The sequence below is a fragment of the Pituophis catenifer genome, unplaced genomic scaffold, assembly GCF_029215685.1.
Source record: "Pituophis catenifer annectens isolate HBS135680 unplaced genomic scaffold, rPitCat1.0.hap2 SCAF_1, whole genome shotgun sequence".
Taxonomy (NCBI): Eukaryota; Metazoa; Chordata; class Lepidosauria; order Squamata; family Colubridae; genus Pituophis; species Pituophis catenifer.
Window position 1 is genome coordinate 340602567 of NW_027256881.1, and position 21602 is coordinate 340624168.

The 21602-nt window shown below is 47.0% G+C and overlaps 1 protein-coding gene across 1 annotated transcript in view; it reads left to right on the forward strand.

The window, feature by feature from the left end:
• The window catches only part of SBNO2 (strawberry notch homolog 2), a 160571-nt gene that overhangs the window by 56765 nt on the left and 82204 nt on the right, over nucleotides 1–21602 (forward strand). Inside the window, exon 4 of the mRNA XM_070931866.1 lies at nucleotides 12147–12270. Coding sequence (XP_070787967.1) covers nucleotides 12147–12270 — 124 coding nt within the window. The remainder of the gene's footprint in view (nucleotides 1–12146; nucleotides 12271–21602) is intronic.

Sequence of the window (21602 nt, forward strand, 5' to 3'; positions counted from 1 at the left end):
TAGGGAGATACAATCCAGTAATAAATGTCTATGGAGATTCTCAATCATCCAGGTCATGGTTGTCGCAAGAGGCAACTGGACTTTCGTGGTTTTTCTTTGAAGACATTTCGCTTCTCATCCAAGAAGCTTCTTCTGTTCTGCCTTCAGTCTTCAGCACTGAAGAAGCTTCTTGGATGAGAAGCGAAATGTCTTCAAAGAAAAGCGACAAAATCCAGGTGCCTCTTGAAAAAGCACCTTTGCTACAATCCAGTAATAAGCATGCTATATGTAGGAAGATATAATCCCTATGTGTTTATATAGTCCTCGACCTATGGCCGTTCATTCAGTGACAGTCCGAAGCTGGATGATTGGGAGTTATAACTAATGGGAGTTATAACTAATTATTGGACTTCCAGCTGTCCCGAACCCCCATCGTTACATGATTGTGACCTGGGCACTTGTCAAGTGGCTCACACTTAAATCAATGGAGCCTTGATAGTACAGTGGTTTAGTGCACCCTGTTATTAACACAGCTGCCTGCAATTTCTGCTGGTTTGAATCTCTCCAAGGCTCAAGGTTGACTCAGCCTTCCATCCTTTCTAAGGTAGGTGAAATGAGGACCCAGTTTGTGGGGGCAATAAGCTGACTTTGTATAAAATATACAAAAGAATGAAGGCTATTGCTTAACGCATTGTAAGCCGCCCTGAGTCTCCGGAGAAGGGCGGCATATAAATCAAATTAAAAAAATAAATAAAAAAAAATGGGGAAGCCATCAGAAAAGGCCAGGAATTGCTTGGATAAGTCTTCCTCACCCATGCACCCTCTCCCAGCTCCTGTGTACTCATGCCATGCCAGCCATTCAAGCACTCCTCCATACCTTTTTTGAGCCTTGCTACACCTCTCTCGCACCCTAGTGCACCCTCCCCAGCCAACCCGTGTACCCCACTCCAGCCAGCCACAACCACTTGCCAGCTTGCTGGTGTGGGACTTGCAATTTCCTGCTGGCTTCCCCACTGACTCGGTTGTGGGAAGCTGACAGGAAGCTGCCTTCCTTAACAACTATAGGTAATTCTCAACTTACGACCACAATTAAAAATTCCCTTTTTATGACCCTGTAATCCCTTAATTCGGGCTAGAGTCAGGGTGACCGAATGGAGCTGAGCATCTCCTGACCGGATGTCCTTCCTGACGCCATGTGATGTTCACAGCAGATGTTTTTTTCTTTGTGCCCTGGGAGAGGAACTGTGGTTTGGATGTTGTGGTTCTCTGCTAGTCAAGCATCCAGAGATGAGTCCAATCATGGCCCAGACTAATTATAGGTAACCCTCGGGTTACGACCACAATTGGTCCTAAAATTTATGTTGCTAAGTGAAACATTTGTTAAGTGAGTTTTGCTCCATTTTACGACTTTTCTTGCCAAATTGTTCAGTGGATCATTGCATTTGTTAAGTTAGTAAGACAGTTGTTAAGTGAATCTGGCTTCCCCATTGAGTTTGCTGCTCAGAAGGTCACAAAAAATGATCGTGTGACCCCCGGGACATTGCAACCATCATAAATACGAACCAGTTGCCAAACGTCTGAATTTTGATCATGTGACAATGCTGCAATGGTCATATAAGTGTGAAAAATGACCCTTTTTGGTGCCGTTGTAACTTTGAATGGTCACTAAATGAACTGTTGTAAATCGAGGACTTCCCAGGCAAGACAATGCTTGTTAATCCTGCTTCATTTCTCTAAGCCTACACTTTGAGCAATGTTTTTCAACTTTGGCCCCATTAAGATTGGTGGACTTCAACTCCCAGAATTCCCCAGGCAGCCATGCTGCCTGGGGAATTCTGGGAGTTGAAGTCCACCCATGCTATTGCAACCTTCCCAAAGAGACCTGTTCAGCAGATCCCAATTTATCTTTCGGGTAAACTGCTGAAAACAGTTGATAATCCAGCTAGCCGACACAAGACCAGCAACAGAACAGCTTCTCGTGTCTTTTGAACTCGGCACCGCTTGAAAAGAGTTTGCAAACGGTGCTTTTCCATCTAGGTCTGGGCATTGGGAGGCAGAGACGAAAGAAAGGCTTCAGTGCGGCAGCCTCAGCTCTATTTGCAGCTGGAGAGCTGCAGCGGACACCGCCTATGCTTGGAACAGAGCGTATAGGTCGTTTTTTCTCCAAGAGTATTACTGTAAATCCTACTTTCTGAACCCTCTTGGGGGTTGATAAGAGAGGTTCCTCTTCTACTTACTCCTACTACTTCTGTTTGCTGCGTATTGAGTAGCAGATGGTGGATGAAGGTTATTGATTAGGATTCAATCCTCCCTTTTCTCTCCCGTGGCTGTTCTCACCTGGCTTTGCTCAATGCCAGCGGTAGGGCTTAACGTAACCTCGGATTCCTTTGGCGCAGGTCGAGGATTCGGAACTCTGCACTACAGGCAGTCCTCGACTTACGACCGCAATTGAGTGAGCCCACGTTTCTGTGGTTGAGCGAGACATTTGTTAAAAGTTCTGTTGCTAAGTGGGACGTTTGTTAATAGCAATAGCACTTAGATTTATACACCACTTCACAGTGCTTTACAGCCTTCTCTAAGCGGTTTACAGCAGGGGTCCCCAACCTTTTGGACCTCACGGACCACTAAATTCATAATTTTAAATCCCGCGGACCACTAATGTGATCTGCCTAATGACCGGCTGGGTGGGCATGGCAAGGTGGTCATGTGACTGGGTGGGTGTGGCCAACTCGATGTCACTCACGTCAAGGGACGCCTTGCCAGGCTCTACTCGCCGCTCCTTGCCTCCCCGCCCGGGCTCCTTAGGGCCCCAACAGGAAGCAGTTCTTGGAGCTAAGCAGCCACCACAAGAAAGAGCTGGCAAAACAGCTCAGTTCAAATTGGATCTGGCTGAGAAGGAGGCTCAGCAGAAGCCCCTCACTGAAGACTAGGAGCATAGGCTTTCCAAGCAGAGGGAAGACCTGCGGGAGGGCAAGGCCAGGTACAGGTGCCTAGAGGCTCAGCAGGCTGAGATGGTCAGCCAATTTCCAGGTCATGATGTAGTCCAATTGGAACGAGGCCCTCCAGCCAATGGTGGGATTCAGCTGGTTCACACAGGTTCGGTAGAACCGGTAGCTAACTTTTTGTGCAGTTTGGTGAACTGGCTGAATAGCGTGCCTCGCCATGCCTGGCCCCGCCTCGCTTCACCCCTCCCCACCCAGCCACTCTTCGCCTCACCGCCCACCTGCTCGCCTGGCCACCTGGCCGCTCGCCCGGCTGGGTGGCGGGGCGAGTAGCTGGGCGTGACAAGGAATGGCTGGGAGGGGAGGGGAGAGGCGGGGCCGGGCCGGGTATGGCGAGGAGAGACTGGGCGAAGTGAGGTGCCCCTCAATGTGAGTGATGTCAAATTGGCCACACCCACCCAGTCACATGACCACCCAGCCACTTCTACCCAGCCGGTCATTAGGGCAGAGAACCGGTTGTTAAATTATCTGAATCCCACCACTGTCTCCGGCTCTTCGCTACCAGTGGCACTTCCCTCCAGCCTTTGCCCAAAGCCCTGGCACCAGGAGGCCGAAGCATATCCCAAGTCAGAATTTCTGCCCCCCTCTGACCCACACAAGAAGACCCCGAAGGGGGAGACTCTCTGCAGCAACGTTCATTGCATGTATCCAGCCCATGGGCCAAGGTTTGAGGACCCCTGTTTTAGTGCAATATAAAAAATGCAAATAATTTTTTTGCGGACCACCAAAATTTTGTTGGTGACCGCTGGTTTACAGAGTCAGCCTATTGCTCCCAACAATCCGGGTCCTCATTTTACCGACCTCGGAAGGATGGAAGGCTGAGTCAACCTTGAGCCTGGTGAGACTCGGACTGCGAAACTGCAGGCATCCGGGAGTCAGCTGACGTAGCCTGCAGTACTGCATTCTAACCACTGTGCCACCACGGCTCAGTTAAGTGAGTTTTGCCCCCCTTTTATGACCTTTATTGCCACCGTTGTTAAGTGAATCACTGCAGTGGATAATTTATTTATTTATTTATTAGTCGCATGTCTATGCCGCCCAACTCCCTAGGGACTCTGGGCGGCTTACAGCAAAAAAACAATGCGAACAATATCCCGTAAAAAATTATTTAAAAGAACATTAAAAACCCATACACTCCATTCCATGGCCGGGTCTCGCAAGATCGCCGTAGCGAGATCAACGGCCCCAGGCCTGCCGGAAAAGCCAGGTCTTCACCGCTTTCCGGAAGGCCAATAGGGTGGGGGTGGTCCGGACCTCAGGAGGTAACTGGTTCCAGAGAGCTGGGGCAGCCACAGAGAAGGCCCTCCCCCACGGGCCCGCCAGCCGGCATTGTTTAGCTGACGGGACCCGGAGGAGACCAACTCTGTGGGATCTTACCGGTCGATGGGAGCTGTGCAGTAGAAGGCAGTCTCGAAGATAGCCTGGCCCTGAGCCATGTAGGGCTTTAAAGGTAATAACCAACACCTTGAATTGCATCCGGAGACCGATAGGGAGCCAGTGCAGCTCACGGAGAATTGGTGTAATATGGGTGTATCTAGGTGCACCCACAATAGCTCGCATGGCTGCATTCTGGACCAACTGTAGTCTCCAAACACTCTTCAAGGGTAGCCCCATGTAGAGCGCGTTGCAATAATCCAACTGTGAGGTGACAAGGGCATGAGTGACTGTGAGGAGAGCCTCCTGATCCAAGTAGGATTGCAATTGGTGCACCAGGTGAACCTGTGCAAAGGTCCCCCTAGCCACAGCTTGTTCTGTCCCCGTCCCACACACGCATCCCCACAGACGGCCTGGAGTTAATAAGCCACACGACAAAGTCTTTGAAGATAAAGCTGGCAGCAACCCAGTGGCTAGCTGCCAATTCAGACTTTACTCACACAAAACAAAGATTAGACTGCAAGCATTCCCATAAAGCAGGCAAAGTTTCAGCAATACAAGGATTAGTCCAAATGCAGTCCGACAAGGCAGGCAGAAGTCCAGTAACGCAGAGATCATGGATTATTTCTAGTATTTGCTCGTCACAAACTGAACCGGCCACCACACCCACATTTATACCCTGTGGGGTGTGGTCCAGTGACTCAGCTAATCTCTGGCACACCTTCCCTTCTGCTGCGCACGCTTCTCCCTGCGCCGCTGTCGAGGATCCAGCCAGCACTTATCTCCTTCGTCGCTGTCCACCTGTGGCTGCGGGGACGTGCTTGGCTCTGGGCCTATCTCTTGGCCTTCGGTGTCCTCCGGAGGCATTGCCAGAGAGGAGGGTCCTGGAGAGGGAGGCCTTGCCAACTCCTCTCCCTCACTCTCAGAGTCTGCATCTGTCGATAGCCCAGGCTCAGGCAACGGAGCCACAACACTGCTGTCAGATGTTGTTCCAATCTTAGCTGTGAGTCCAGGAGAACACCTAGATTGCGAGCCCGTTCTGAGGGGGACAAGTTAGTAACCCGGTTGTTAAGTGGCTTCCCCGTTGATTTTGCTTCTCAAAAGGTTGCAAAATGGGGACCATGTGACCTCGGCACACAGCAACAGTCATAAGTATGAACCAGTTACCAAGCATCTGACTTTTCATCACACGGCCATGGGGATGCTGCAAAGGTCGTAAGTGTGAACAATGGCCATAAGTCACTTTTTTCAGTGCCGTTGTAACTTTGGACGGTCACTAAGCAACCTGCTTGTAAATCGAGGACTACCTATAGGGCAGTCCTCAACTTACAACCATTTGTTTAGCCGTCATTCGAAGTTACAACGGGACTGAAAAAGGTGACTTAAAATCAGTCTTTGCACTTAACAACCCAAGTTCAGGTGATCAAAATCCGGGTGCTTGGAAACCAGCATGCCAAATAAAACACAGACAATCCTCAGTTTATGACCCACAATTGAGCCCAACAGTGTCTGTTTTATAAGCAAGAGGGTTATAGTGTGAATTTTGTTCCCTATCGCAACCTTTCATGCCACAGTCGTTAAATGAATTCCTGCAGTTGTTAAATTAGTAACACGGTTGTTAAGTGAATCTGACTTCCCCATTGACTTTTCTTGCCAGAAGGTTGCCAAAAGGGGATGATATGATTCCAGACACTGTAACCGTCATAAATATGAACCAGTTGCCAAGTGTCCGAATTTTGATCACATGACCATGGGGATGCGACATTGGTCATGAGCATGAAAAACAGTCATAAGTCACTTTTTTTTAGTGCTGTTTTAACTTTTGACGGTCACTAAACGAATGGTTGTAAGACGAGGATTATTTGTATGAGAACATAATATATAACAATCATCCCTCATCCCAGTGGTGAAATCTAAAATTTGTTACTATTGGTTCTGCGGGCGTGGCTTGGTAGGGGGGGGTAATGTGACTGGGTGGGCGTGGCCAATGTTTTTTTTTAAAAAACCTTTAAAACCATTTTTTCTACAACCTCTTCGGTGAAGAGATTGTAAAAAAAAAATGCTTTCAAAAGCCTCTGACGATCCCAGCTGAGTTGCCTGATCAGCAGAGGCTTTTTTTTTTTTTTACTTTTAAAAGCAATTTTTCGGCCGAAGAGGTTGTAGAAAAAATGCTTTTAAAAGTTAAAAAAAAAGCCTCTGATGATTATGTGGCTCAGCTGGGCATGGGGGGGGGCAGGGATTTTTGTTACCGGTTCTCCGAACCACCCGCCTCCATCGCTACTGGATCGGGCGATCCGGTCCGAACTGGGAGCATTTCACCCCTGCCTCATCCTCATTTTAGCTATTGTCTATCCACTGCAGGATGAAGGCCTCTTCTTCATACTTCCAACCAATACGGTCCTGAGCTTTCTTTTGCCAATTGGGCCCGCAATACAGTTAGTCCTTGACTTATGACCACAACTGAGCCCAGAATTCATGTTGCTAAGTGAGACATTTGTTAAGTGAGTTTTGCCCCATTTTACGACTCTTCTTGTCTTGCCACCTTTGTTAAGTGAATCACTGCAGTTGTTAAATCAGTAACAACTTCCCCCTTGACTTCGCTTGTCGGAAGGTCGCAAAAAGGGATCACGTGACACACACCCCACCCCCCACCCCCGGGACACTGCAAACCGTCACAAATGTGAACCAGTTGTCAAGCATCTGAATGCAAATCACGTGACCACGGGGGACGCTGCAGTGTGAAAAGGGCTCCTAAGTCACTTCTTTCGGTGCCGTTGTAACTTCGAACGGTCACTGAACGAATTGTCGTAAGTCGAGGACTACCTGTTTTTTGCTGACGTCAAGAAGGTTAAAAACATTTAAGAAGTAAAATGCGAAAACCAGTGGCGGGTTTCAAAAATTTTTTACTACCGGTTCTCTGGGTGTGGCTTGGTGGGTAGGGCAGGGCATGGCTTGGTGGGCGTGGCTTAATGGGTGTGGCAGGGGAATAATACTGTAAAATCTCCATTCTCACCTCACTCCCGGGGAAGGATACTGCAAAATACCCATTTCCTCCTAATCAGCTGGGACTTGGGAAGCAGAGAATAGAGGGAGGTGGGGCCAGTCAGAACTTTTACTACCGGTTCTGTGGGTGTGGCTTGGTTGGCGTGGCATGGCTTGGTGGGCGTGGCTTGGTGGGTGTGGCATTCTCACCCCACTCCCGGGGAAGGATACTGCAAAATCCTTGGTAGCCTTGGTAGTACAGTGGTTTAATGCACCCTGTAATTAACACAGCTGCCTGCAATTTCTGCAGGTTCGAATCTTACCAGGCTCAAGGTTGACTCAGCCTTCCATCCTTTCTAAGGTAGGTTAAATGAGGACCCAGTTTGTGGGGGCAATAAGCTGACTTTGTATAAATATACAAAAGGATGAAGGCTATTGCTTAACGCATTGTAAGACACCCTAAGTCTCCGGAGAAGGGCGGCATATAAATTAAAGCCAAAAAAAAAAATAAAAAAAAAATACCCATTTCCTCCCAATCAGCTGGGACTCGGGAGGCAGAGAATAGAGGGGGGCGGGGCCAGTCAGAACTTTTACTACCAGTTCTGTGGGTGTGGCTTGGTGGGCGTGGCATGGCTTGGTGGGCGTGGCTTGGTGGGTGTGGCAGGGGAAGGATACTGTAAAATCCCCATTTCCTCCCAATCAGCTGGGATCGGGAGGCAGAGAATAGATGGGGGCAAGGCCAGTCAGAATTTTTACTACCAGTTCTCTGAACTACTCAAAATTTCCGCTACCAGTTCTTCAGAACCGGCTGAAACCCAGCTCTGACGAAAACCCACAGAGAGCGTAGATCAAACAGGTTCTTCCTGCACTTCTCCTGGCTGCGTTGGGAATCCCGGCCGGCTCGAGGAGAGAGAGAGAGAGAGAGAGCTAAACACATTTTCATAAATCGATCCGCCCTGGTTTTAGGGTCCTGTCTCTTCGGGCTTGGAACCCCGAACACAGGAGCAGTTTCTCCAGCAGGCCAGCTGTGGGGATGCACCAGCCTTCCTGCAGGGGTCCCCACATGCTCTCAGCCGCTCTGCAGGATGTAAGCTTTGGCGCCCTGCCTGGCCTTTTGTGGCTCAGCCCGTCCCATAGCAGCGCGCGGCCGTCCTTTTACTGGAAAGATGAGGCATCTGAACCGGGGACGTTCCCACCAGCCAGGCTGGGAGAGTAAAAGCAAAACTTAAGGTGGTGCCATGTGTCAAGCTTTGTGGGCAGAGGTTTCGGCCGAGCAGACTCACTCTTTCGACGGAGAGGATTTTAAAGGGTGGAAAGCCGGCGTCAGTGTCCTCCTCCTTATCGTGGCTTCAGCGCCCCCCCCCTCCGCCCGCTCTCCAGGATGTGAACTGGCGACTGCTTATCCTGCTTTGCGTAAGCCGAGGGGGCGGCTTTGTGTGCGTGCGTCTCTCCCTTATTGAAGGAGGACTCTTCAGGTGGCTGGTCCTCACCGTTGCCTGGAGGCGGAACTCATGAGTGTGTGCTTAGGCGACGGATGTGTGGGCAGGAAATCTAAAAAGTGAGGAACCTTAACACAGATCTTGTGGATCTAATGAAGCCCAGGCCACTTCTTTGACCCCCCCGCAACCAGATTTAATATTGAATTTATTTATTTATTTATTTATTTATTTATTTATTTATTTATTTATTTATTTATTTATTTATTTATTTATTAGTTCGATTTATATGCCGCCCTTCTCCGGAGACTCAGGGCGGCTTACAATGCATTAAGCAATAGCCTTCATACTTTTGTATATACCTGCTTAGTAGGGCTTTTTCGGGGGCCCCTAAGCGGTGTTCTTTTTTATACAAAGTCAGCTTATTGCCCCCACAATCCGGGTCCTCATTTTACCTACCTCAGAAGGATGGAAGGCTGAGTCAACCTTGAGCCTGGTGAGATTTGAACTTGCAGTAATTGCAGGCAGCTGGCAACTAAGTGCTACTTTAACAGCACTTAGTCCACTGCGCCACCAAGGCTCTAATCTTGAAGACTTGGCCTGCATTTATCCGGCTCTCAAGTTAAGCACCCGAGGGTTTAAAGGAGAGATAGGTTGTCCAACATACCCACTTCCTCCTTTGTCCTCAACTTACAACAGTTGGTTTAGTGACCATTCAAGGGGACTGAAAAAGCGACTTATGACTGTTTTTCACAACTATGACCTTGGCAGCGTCCTGTGATCAAAATTGAGACGCTTGGCAACCGGTTCATACTTAACGATGGTTGCAGACTTCCAAGGTCACGTGATCCTCTTTGGCCGCCTTCTGATAAGCGAAATCCATGGGGGTCCCCCGATTCACTTAACAACCGGGTTGCTAAGTTATCAACTGCAGTGATTCACTTAAGAACCGAGACGAGAAAGGACCGTAAAATGGGACAACGCTCAACAAATATCTCACTTAACAACAAAAATTTGGGGCTCAATTGTGGTCAGGAGTCGAATTTTGCTCCATTTTACGACCTCTTTGCCACAGTTGTTAAGTGAATCCCTGCAGCTGTTAAGTTAGTAACACGGTTGTTAAGTGAGTCTAGCTTCCCCGTTGATTTTGCTGGTCAGAAGGTCTCAAAAGGAGATCACATGAGCCCAGGACACTATAACGGTCATAAATGTGAGTCAGTTGCCAAGCGTCTGAATTTTGATTATGTGACTATGGGGATGTTGCAACAATCAAGTGTGAAAAATGGTCACAGGTTACTTTTTTCAGTGCCATTAGCCGTCACTAAATGAACTGTTGTAAGTCGAGGACTATCTGAAATGCCAGTGTGCAGGCTCCTGAATTTTGATCATGTGAACGTGGGGATGCTGCAATATTCATAAGTTCAAGGATGGGTCATAAGTCATTTTTTTTCCAGTGCTGTTTAATTTTGAACGGTCGCTGAATGAATGTTTGTAAGTCGAGGACTACCTGTAAAGTTTCGGCGAATGTAAATCCAGATTCTGATAATTAACTCACTGATACCATCCAGATCAGCTGGGATCTCTTTTTCCTTCCTGTCTGTAATCAGTCAGATGCTTTCCCTTTCAAGGGTGAGGACTAGCCTCTTGGTGAGTACGTAATTGCAAGCGACCAAAGCAATGGTACCTAGTAATTTCAAACTTCTGGAGAGCTGCTGATTGTGGGTAGAATGTAAGGGTAGAATCAGGTCATCTAAAACTTTTGGGGGCATTTGGGTAGTGATGTGCCAAAATATTTAAATGCGGTATCCTTCCAAGCATTCATTGTCAGTGCTAGTGAAATATAGTCACCCTTTTTTTTACACCCAGGTAGTCCTCGATTTATAACAGTTCATTTAGCGACCGTTCAAAGTTACAATGGCACTGAAAAAAGGGACTTATGACCATTTTTCACATTTATGACAGTTGCAGCCTCCCCATGGTCGCGTGATCAAAATTCAGACGCTTGGCAACTGACTCATATTTATGACGGTTGCAGTCTCCCGGGGTCACATGATCCCCTTTTGCGACCTTCCGACAAGCAAAGTCCACGGGGAACCCAGATTCACTTAACAACCGTGTTGCTGACTTACCCTCTGCTGTGATTCGCTTAACAACTGTGGCCAGAAATGGGGCAAATATCACTTAACCAATGTCTCCCTTAGCAAGGGAAATTTTGGGCTCCATTGTGGTCGCAAGTCGAGGACCACCTGTATAATATACATATAGAAAGGCGTAGTTCTTAGATACGTAAATTTGGCTGTTTCTTATTTATTTTTCACTTTTGATTGTGGCTTTGTGTTCCTTGTTTTTCCACTTTATTTTCTCTTTTGCTCTATTGGTTTGTTTTGTTTAGTTTTGTTTAAATAAAAGCCCCACTCCACCCCTGTTCTGAAGCAGGGGTGGGTTCTAAATTTTTTTACTACCGGTTCTGTGGGTGTGGCTTATTTTGTGGGTGTGGCTTGATGGTCATGTGACAATTCTTTAGGATTTAGCAGAGGTACTGGTCTACCAGGCTTTTAACTGCTTGCAGAGCTGTACCGGAGCTGTACCAGAGCTGTCTACTCAGTGGTGGGTTCCTCCCGGTTCGGTCCGGTTCGGCTGAGCCGGTAGCGGTGACAATATGACATCACCGAACTGGTTCTCCCCCCCCCCCGGCCCTCCCAGCCCCCTATGTTATTCTTACCTTTTATTTGGTCCCACCCCCAATCTATTGCTGCCTCCTGAGTCCCAGCTGATGACTAGAGGGAAAAAAACTGTTTAAACTCTTGCCGCGGGGCTTCAAAGGGCCGCCCTACAGCTGATCAGTGTTAAAAGCAAACAAATGAGTTGGGTCGTAAGTGCGAGGACTGGTCGTAAGTGCGAGGACCTTCCAGAAATGACTCTGACCAGCTAGCCACGCCCACCTAGTCACATGACCTCCAAGCCACACCCACAAAATAAGCCACGCCCACAGAACCGGTAGTAAAAAAATTTAGAACCCACCCCTGGGTCTACTCATTTGTTCTTGGAGGGACTGGTCTACCACCACGCTGCCTTTTACCACTGATCAGCTGTAGGGAGGCCCTTTGAAGCCCTGCAAGAGTTTAAACAGTTTTTTTCCTTCCAGCCAATCAGCTGGGACTCAGGAGCCAGCAATAGATTGGGGGTGGGGCCAAATAAAAGGTAAGAATAACGGGAGGGGAGTGGGGAGAGCAGAACCGGTTCGGTGACGTCATATCGTCACCGCTACCGGCTCGGCCGAACCGGGAGGAACCCACCACTGCTCTGCAGTCACAGGGCAAAGCGCTTTCAAAACGAAGTCTCCGATCCGATAATACTTTCCGTTCCTTTACAGGCAATATTTTAATGCCCCTTCGAATTTCTACACCAATTCCACCAACGGGCAGCTCTTCTCGGATCCCAACTTCGCACCTCAAGGCCTTGCTGATTTCTTACCCAGAAATGGCGACTTCGCTCAGGTAAGGAAGGCCAAACTTTTTTTTTTTTCTTTTGCGAAGGCGAAGCTTTGCAGGTAGTCCTCGACTTACGGCCATTCGCTTAGTGACCGTTTGAAGTTAAAACAGCGCTGAAAAACTAACCATGACTGATTCTTGCAGCATCCACCCCACGGTCAGGTGATCAAAAATTCAGTACGCTTGGCAACTGCTTCATATTTATGACGGTTGCAGTGCCCTGGAGTCACCTTCTATTGTAAATGCTCCAACGCTGGAAGTTTTTAAGAAGAGATTGGATAACCATTTGTCTGAAATGCTATGGGGTTTCCTGCCTAAGCAGCGGGTGGGACTAGATGACCTCTAAGGTGCCTTTCAGCTCTGTTATTCTAATAACATAAACCATTAATCTCTCCTGTAACCTTCCAAGCTGGCTTCCGAGAAGCAAAATCAATGGGGGAAATTGGATTCCCTAAACCGCCGTGTGATTCATTTAAGTGCATTTGTTCGCTTAACAACTATAGGACAAAAGGTTGTAAAACGAGGCAAAGCTCACTTAACAACTGCCTTGCTTAGCCATGGAAATTTGGGGCTCCCTTGTGGTCATAAGTCGAGGACTACCTGTAGTTACATTGCTGTTTTGTAAAAAAAAAAAAAAAAATCTACAAAATGCACCAGAACCCAGTCAATAGGTTCTGCTCTACCTAAAAATTTGATGCTGATGAAAATCAGGGATTTCAAGAGGAGCTGCTTCCTGTCATTTTCTGAGACTTACCTATTACATTGCCTAATTCAGGGGTCAGCAACCTGCGGCTCTGGAGCCGCATGTGGCTCTTTCACCCCTCTGCTGCGGCTCCCTGTCACTCAAATTATGTGTCACAACCGCCAATGTGTGACACCCGCTGGCATGCGATTTACTGAGCTTTTCAACCCCCGGTAGGCCAACCATGGATCAATCCAAGAAAAGAAAAGTTTCAGAAGAAAACAGAATGTTTAATTCAACTACATATGTTAGTTTTGTGGCCGCGCAAGAAATAGTCAGGCACGGGAAGGGTTTTGTGGCTCCTGGTGTTTTCTTTTCTGTGGGAAACGGGTCCAAATGGCTCTTTGGATGTTTAAGGTTGCAGATCCCTGGCCTAATTTATATAAAGGTAGTTCTTGAGTTATGACTGTAATGGAGCCTGCCCATCACTGTCATAACCTGTGACAGTTGGAAAATCATGGGACTGGCCCAATTTTACTAGCTTGTTTGCAGCAGCTGGTCATTAAGTGAACACTGTGCTCGTTAAACAAACACAGCGGTCGTTAAAACCAACGAGTAATTTGGTAATGGGCATTGTTTTAATCTGGAAATAGCAGTAGCAATAGCACTTAGACCAGTGATGGCTAACCTTTTTGCCTTCGTGTGCCAAAAGCAGGAGGAGCACGGGGGGGTCACACCCACGTGTGCCCACACCCATAATTCAGTACGCCTTGCCCCCATGCGCATGTACGCGCGACACCCCTGCGTTTTCCCCGCTTTTGGCATGCGATGGCACGGTGGGCCCAGTAGGCCCGTTTTTTTGCCCTCCCCAGGCTCCAGAGGCTTTCTTGGAGCCTGGGGAGGGCAAAAACAGCCTTCCCTACCCCCTCCGGAGGCTCTCAGAGGCTGGAAATAGCCTGTTTGCCGACTTCCGGTGGGCCCGGAAGGCCCAAAAATCAGCTGACCAGCACATACCTGCGTGCCAGAGCTGAACTAGGGCAACGCTCACGTGCCCACCGATATGGCTCTGCGTGCCACCTGTGGCACGTGTGCCATAGGTTCGCCATCACGGACTTAGACTTTACAGTGCTTTACAGTGCTTTTACCGCCCTCTCTAAGCAGTTTACAGAGTCAGCCTATTGCCCCCAGCAACCTGGGTCCTCATTTTACTGACCTCGGGAAGGATGAAAGGCTGAGTCAACCTTGAACCTGGTGGGATTTTAACTGCCGAATTGCAGGCAGCAGAAGTAGCCTGCATTACTGCACTCTATCCACTGCGCCACCGCAGCTCATAAATGTTGGTATTCGGCAAAAACAGAGTTACATGACTGCGAGTTGCTACAAACAGCCATAAATGTGAGCGGCTGTTGGAAGTTTGAATTTGGATCTTGGGTAATTCCCCCCAGGTAGCTCTGTCAAAACATCAATGGGTCGCTAAGCAAACCATTGTAAGTCAAGGACTACCTGTAGAGAAAAATAACTTCTATTGGTTTTTTTTACTTGAGCCTGAGGTTTCTCACTGGGAGTCTGGTGATCTCACTGGTCTTTTGCTTTGACACTTATGAATGAACAGGCAGATTTGAGGGTGTGTAACCAATTACCTGGAAGCAATTAAAGCTCGCTTAATTGTAAGCTGCGGATCAGGGCACCGGTCCAAGGAAAACAAGGGCCTTACCGTTAACAGCTTGTCTTTTGAATGATTTATGCTGTTATCGGGAGAGCTGATATAATCCTTGTAGGACAGGGAAGGGATAGCCCAGTTTTCCTTGCCCCACCACTTTTCAACAATCCCAGACATCTACAGGTCTTCGATTAGTGACTGCCTCGTTTAGCAACCATTCACAATTACGCCGAAAAAGTAACTTTCCAACCAACCCCTCACGTTGACCATCTGTGCAGGTTGGAAAGGAAAGCAAAGCAAAATGGAATTAAAACCTTAAGCCACGGTCACAGTTTCATTTAGTGACTGCTTTGCGTCATGACCAAGTTGCTCGTCCCAATTATAGTCACTAAATGAGAACTACTATGTTTCTCCGAAAATAAGACCGGGTCTTATTTATTTATTTATTTATTTATTTATTTATTTTATTGTTTAAATTTGTATACCGCCCTTCTCCCGAAGGACTCAGGGTGGTGAACAGCCAAAATTAAAATATATACAATATAAAATTTAAAATAATTTAAAAACAGAATTAAATCGAATTGGTTTCCCAAAAATTAAAACCCATTACCCTTAAAATAACCCATTAAAATTTTAAGCCAGCCCAGCTTGCTGAAATAGGAAAGTCTTCAAAGCTCGACGGAAGGTCCGGAGGTCCGGGATCAGTCGCATTCCTGGGGGTAGCTCGTTCCAGAGGGCGGGTGCCCCCACAGAGAAGGCTCTCCCCCTGGGGGTCATCAGTCGACATTGCTTGATCAATGGCACCCTGAGGAGGCCCTCTCTGTGGGAGCGAATTGGCCGGTGGGAGGTTATCAGTGGCAGAAGGTGGTCTCGTAAATAACCGGACCCTAAGCCATGGAGCGCTTTAAAGGTGAGAACCAATACCTTGAAGCGCACCCGGAAGACCAAAATTAAATTAATTATATTAATTTTTGCTCCAACATATGCATTAGGGTTTATTTTCTGGTTAGGTCTTATTTTGGGGAAAATACGGTACTAAATGCATCCATCTGGCTGACAATCTTAACTCGGATTTATTTGGGGGGTAGGGCTTATATTACGAGCATCCTGAAAAATCATGCTAAGACCTATTTTCCTAAGTTTGGTCTTATTTTCAGGGAAACAGGGTATCTATATGTTAATTCTAGGAATAGCATAAATCAGAGGTGTCAAACTTGATTTCATTGAGGGCTGCATCAGGGTTGTGTTTAACCTTGGGGGGGGCAGTGTGTGTGGCAAGCGGGGGCATGGCTAGCTTGATGTCACTCGTGTAGGGGGCATCTCTGGTGGCCTGAGAGCTCTGTCACCAAAAACGGGCTCCCGAGCTCTGTTTTCAGCTGCGAAGGCCTCCTGCAACCTTCTGCCAGGGAAAACAGAGCTCCCATTTTCACTGGCAGAGGTACCGCGGGCCGGTCCTTCGCTGTTTCTGCGGGTCAGATCTAAGCACCCCGCAGGCCAGATCCGGCCCACCGGCCTTGAGTTTCACACCCCTGTGATAAATGTTCTAGTATGCATGTGTGCTATTACACTATCTTGTTTCATCTATTTCATATTTTCCGGCACGAATATGAGAAAATAGACCAGGGTGTAGATCAGGGGTGGGCAAATGTGGCCCTTTTACAACCTGTGGACTTCAACTCGCAGAATTCCTGAGACAGCCAAGCTGGCTCAGGAATTCTGGGAGTTGAAGTCCACAGGTCGTGAAGGGGCCATATTTGCCCACCCCTGATCTAGATATGTTATGGTGATTTGGATTGCCTTTTATTTATTGTTTATTTTTATCCCACCTTTATTAATGTATAAGTAACTCAAGGCGGCGAATATACATAACATTCTTTCTTCCTCCTCTTTTCCCCCCACAACAACAATCCTGTGAGGTGGGTTGGGCTGGGAGAGAGTGACTGTCCCCAAATCAACCAGCCAGCTTTCACTCCTAAGGCGAGACTAGAACTCACCATCTCCTGGTGACTGGCCTAAACATATCCAGCCGGCTTTCATGCCTAAAACAGAACTATAACTTACCTTCTCCTGGTGATTGGTGCAAACACCCCCAGCCTGCTTTTGTCCTGTCACCTGGTGATTTACCCAAAAGTCACCCATCTGGCTTTTAAGCCTAAAATGGGACTAGAACTCACCGTCTCCTGGTGATTGGCCCAAAGTCCCCCAGCCAGCTAAAGTGGGACCAAAACTCACAATTTCCTGCTTTGTAGCCTGGTGCCTTAACTACGGTAACTAGACCAAACTGGCACTCTGAATGTATATTACAAAGACGTATATAATATCTTTTTCATATTCTTCTGTAACCAAGCTCCAACTTCCCCAGGCAGTCTGGGGAATCCACCGACCCACAAACCCGTCTCTAAAGAAATCCTTACAGTTTTCCAGATTTTAGTTCTCATCCTGTCCTCTGGAATATTTTATTTATTTATTATTTTATTTTATTAAAGTTCCTGACTGCCCGTCTTACGACAAGATCCCTCTGGGCAATTTAACAAAATTAAAAAGATAAAATTTTTTTACAAAACCTATAGACCAGTGTTTCTCAACCTTGGTAGCTTGAAGATGGGTGGACTTCAACTCCCAGAATCCCCTAGCCAGCAGCGCTGGCTGGGGGATTCTGGGAGTTGAAGTCCACCCATCTTCAAGCTACCAAGGTTGAGAAACACTGCTATAGACAATAAGAACAAAATAATAATTTTAAAAAATGGATGTTGATTTCTTTGTTCTCCTGTATGATCCACCATCAGGCGCTCTCTCTGAAGGAATTCCTGTTTGGCTTAAAATGCACTTCCTTCCATCTAGAATCCATGGGGATGGACGATTCAAAATTGGAAGTTTTCTTTTTTGGTCTTTGAGCTTCAACTGCTGTCTGGGTAGAGCTGGGGTCTCTTAAACGGTTGGAGTATGTTTCTCAAGTGTTGTGATCTGACAAACAGGAACCTGACACTTCAAAAGTGACCTGTGCAATTGGCTGATGCAATCACGGAGAAACAAGCTATGGCTTCCCGTAACACTGTAGTGGGTAGACTGGGGGGAGGGAGGGCATGTATTTGTTCTGCCTTGCCTAGATCCTGCTTGTAAATTCCTTAACCTTTCAGAAATGTTGACCTCCAGATGGATTGAACCAATGCTTTTCAAGTATGGCCACTTTAAAACGCCTGGACTTCAACTCCCAGAATTCCTCAGTAAGCCACGCTGGTTGAAAAGTCCTGGGATTTGAAGTCCACACATTTAGTGGCCAAAATAACAGACAGACAGAATATCAAGAGTTGGAAGGGACCTTGGAGGACTTCTAGTCCAACCCCCTGCTCAGGCAGGAGACCCTATATCCGTGATGGCGAACCTATGGCACGCGTGCCACTGGTGGCACACAGAGCCATATCGGTGGGCACGTGAGCGTTGCCCTAGTTCAGCTCTGGCACGCAGGTATGTGCCAGTCAGCTGATTTTTGGGCCTTCCGGGCCCACCGGAAGTCGGCAAACAGGCTATTTCCAGCCTCTGAGAGCCTCTGGAGGGGGGTGGGGAAGGCTGTTTTTGCCCTCCCCAGGCTCCAAGAAAGCCTCTGGAGCCTGGGGAGGGCGAAAAAACGGGCCTACTGGGCCCACCGTGCCATCACATGCCAAAAGCGGGGAAAGCGCTGGGGTGTCGCGCGCGCATGTGCGTGGGGGCAAGGCGTACTGAATTATGGGTGTGGGCACACGTGGGTGTGACCCCCCCCTGTGCTCCTCCCACTTTTGGCACACGAAGGCAAAAAGGTTAGCCATCACTGCCCTATATCATTTCAGTCAAATGGTTGTCCAATCTCTTCTTCAAAACCTTCAGTGTTGGAGCATTCACAACTTCTGGAGGCAAGTCGTTCCACTTATTAATTGTTCTCACTGTCAGGAAATTTCTCCTTAGTTCTAGGTTGCTTCTCTCCTTGATTAGTTACCTTATTGGAGAAGCTTAAGATGTGACGACTGTGGGTTTTTTTCCCCCCTGATTTTACAAGGCCTTTTCTGGGAATCTGACATTCTCATTTTGCTATTAATGCTCAGTATTCTCTCTCTCTTTTTAGCCTGGCGGTTTGCTGAATTGATCATTTTTCCTCCCACTAAGAGTGCTCTGGATTGGTCTTCCCTAACTTGATCAAATATATCCCAAAGGTGCTTTTTCAAGAGGCAACTGGACTTTCTGTTTTTTTCTTTGAAGACGTGTTTCGCTTCTCATCCGAGAAGCTTCTTCAGCTCTCTTGGATTAGAAGCGAAACATTTTTAGAATAACAGAGTTGGGAGGGACCTTGTAGGTCTTCTAGTCCAACCCCCTGCTTAAGCAGGAAACCCTACACGACTTCAGACAAATGGTTATCCAATATCTTCTTAAAAACGTCCAGTGTTGGAGAATTCACAACTTCTGGAGGCAAGTTGTTCCACTGGTTAATTGTTCTCACTGTCAGGAAATTTCTCCTTAGTTCTAAATTGCTTCTCTCCTTGATTAGTTTCCACCCATTGCTTCTTGTCCTGCCTTCAGGTGCTTTGGAGAATAGCTTGACTCCCTCTTCTTTGTGGCAGCCCCTGAGATATTGGAAGACTGCTATCATGTCTCCCCTAGTCCTTCTCTTTATACCCAGTTCCTGCAACCGTTCTTCATATGTTTTATCCTCCAGTCCCCTAATCATCTTTGTTGCTCTTCTCTGCGCTCTTTTTAGAGTCTCCACATCTTGTTTTCATCGTGGCAATCAAAACTGAATGTAGTATTCCAAGTGTGGCCTTACCAAGGCTTTATAAAGTGGTATTAACACTTCATCTGATCGTGATTCTAAGATCATCTTCAAAGAAAAAACACAAAGTCCAGTTGCCTCTGGAAAAAGCACCTTTGGGACAACCATGACCTGGATGACTGAGAATCTCCATAGACAAAATATATTCTGCCAGTTTCTAGCTTGCGTGGTGAAAAGCTAGCAGGAATTGGACTTCCAGTCCCATCATCCCCACCAGTAGCTGTGCAGCCTGAGGGGATTGGAAGCGGCCTTGGTCCAATGCAAGGCAGAGAAAGCTGATGTTGTTATAGCCCAGTGATTGTTCTTGTCTCCCTTTTTGGGGGGGCTCGGGAGGAATCTGTTCCACCTGACCCCAACATTATTTTCCTCGTTAGCTGATCTGCTAAAATTGGCACAATGTTCCTGATCGTCATCACTTTATTTTTGACCAGGTCTATTTGGTGCGATGATGATTAATCCCCAGACTCATGTACATTTCGGCTGTAGATTTTGTTGGTTGAGATAAATTTGGGTTTACAGAACGTCTTTCGACTTACAACCCAAAATTGAGCCCAAAATTTCCATTGCTGAGTGAATTTTGTTAAGTTGTTAACTGAATTTTGCCCCATTTTATGACCTTTCTTGCCACAGTTGTTAAGTGAATCACTGCAATTGTTAAATGAGTAATGCGGTTGTTAAGTGAATCTGACTTCCCCTTTGACTTCGCTTGTGAGAAGGTCACAATAGGGGATCGCATGACCCCAGGAACACTGCAACTGTCCTAAATACATGCCAGTCGCCAAGCGTCCAAATTGTGATCACGTGAGCATCCCCAAGGTCATAAGTGCGAAAAATGGTCACAAGTCACTTTATTCAGTGCTTTTGTAACTTCGAACCAGTAGTTGGTTTCAATTAAGTTTGCTACCAGTTCGCTCATGTCCGCGTGTTTGTAATGTTTCTGTGCATGTGCAGAAGCCTCCGGGTGGGTGGGCAGAGCTTCCCGCCGCTGCCGTTACAGGTTCGCACGAACCGGGGCAAACCGGTAGCAACCCACCACTGCTTTGAACAGTCACTAAACGAATGGGTGTAAGTCGAGAACTACCTGCATTTATTTTACCTAAGTAACAGTAAGAACTAAATAGGAAACCACTCTCCCCCACTGCATTTTGAGGGTTTGCTAAGCTTATTTGTCAAAACTGGGCCAGTTCCCTCCATTTTTCTGTCCGGAGGGCCTTCTGAGGCAAGGGCCCTGTAGCAGAGTCCCTCACGCTTCCTAGTGCAAGTTCTCTTCATTTTTGTCCCATTTTTGACAATACAGCTAGTCCTCAGCCACAAGTGAGCCCAACATTCCTGTTGCTAAGTGAGAAATTTGTTAAGTGGCGTTTATTTATTTATTTATTTATTTATTTATTTATTTATTTATTTATTTATTTATTTATTTATTTATTTATTTATTTATTTTATTAGATTTCTATACCGCCCTACTCCCGAAGGACTCAGGGCGGTGAACAGCCACAGGATAAAACACATAAACACAAAAATTTAAAATAGAATAAAAACGAATTAAATAATTTGGCTGAGACAAATTTAAAATACCCCATAATTTAAAAAAACAAATTAAAATTTACATTTAAAAAGGGAAGAAGATTTAGGCCAGGCCTCATTCTACGACCTTTCTTTCCACAGTTGTCTATGGCAGGGGTCTCCAACCTTGGCAACTTGGCAAAGCTGGCTGGGGAATTCTGGGAGTTGAAGTCCGCCAAGTTTAAAGTTGCCAAGGTTGGAGACCCCTGGTCTATGGAGATTCTCAGTCCTCCAGGTCATGGTTGTCCCACAGGTGCTTTTTCAAGAGTTGAAGAAGAAGTTCTGAAGAAGAGCTGAAGAAGCTTCTCGGCCTTCAAAGAAAAACCAAGAAAGTCCAAGTTGTCTCTTGAAAAAGCACCTTTGGGGTCTTGCCACCGTTGTTCAGTGAACCACTGCAGTCATGAAATTAGTATCAGGGTTGTTAAGTGAACCTGGCTTCCCCCTTGACTTTGCTTGTCAGAAGGTCGCAAAGGGGGATCACATGACCCTGGGACGCTGCAACCGTCATAACTGTGAGTCAGTTGCCAAGCGGTTGAATTTTGATCACATGACCAGGGGGCTGCTTGCAACGGTCATAATTGTGAGAAACGGTCATAGGTCACTTTTTTGGGTGATCTTTGAACCGTCACTAAGTA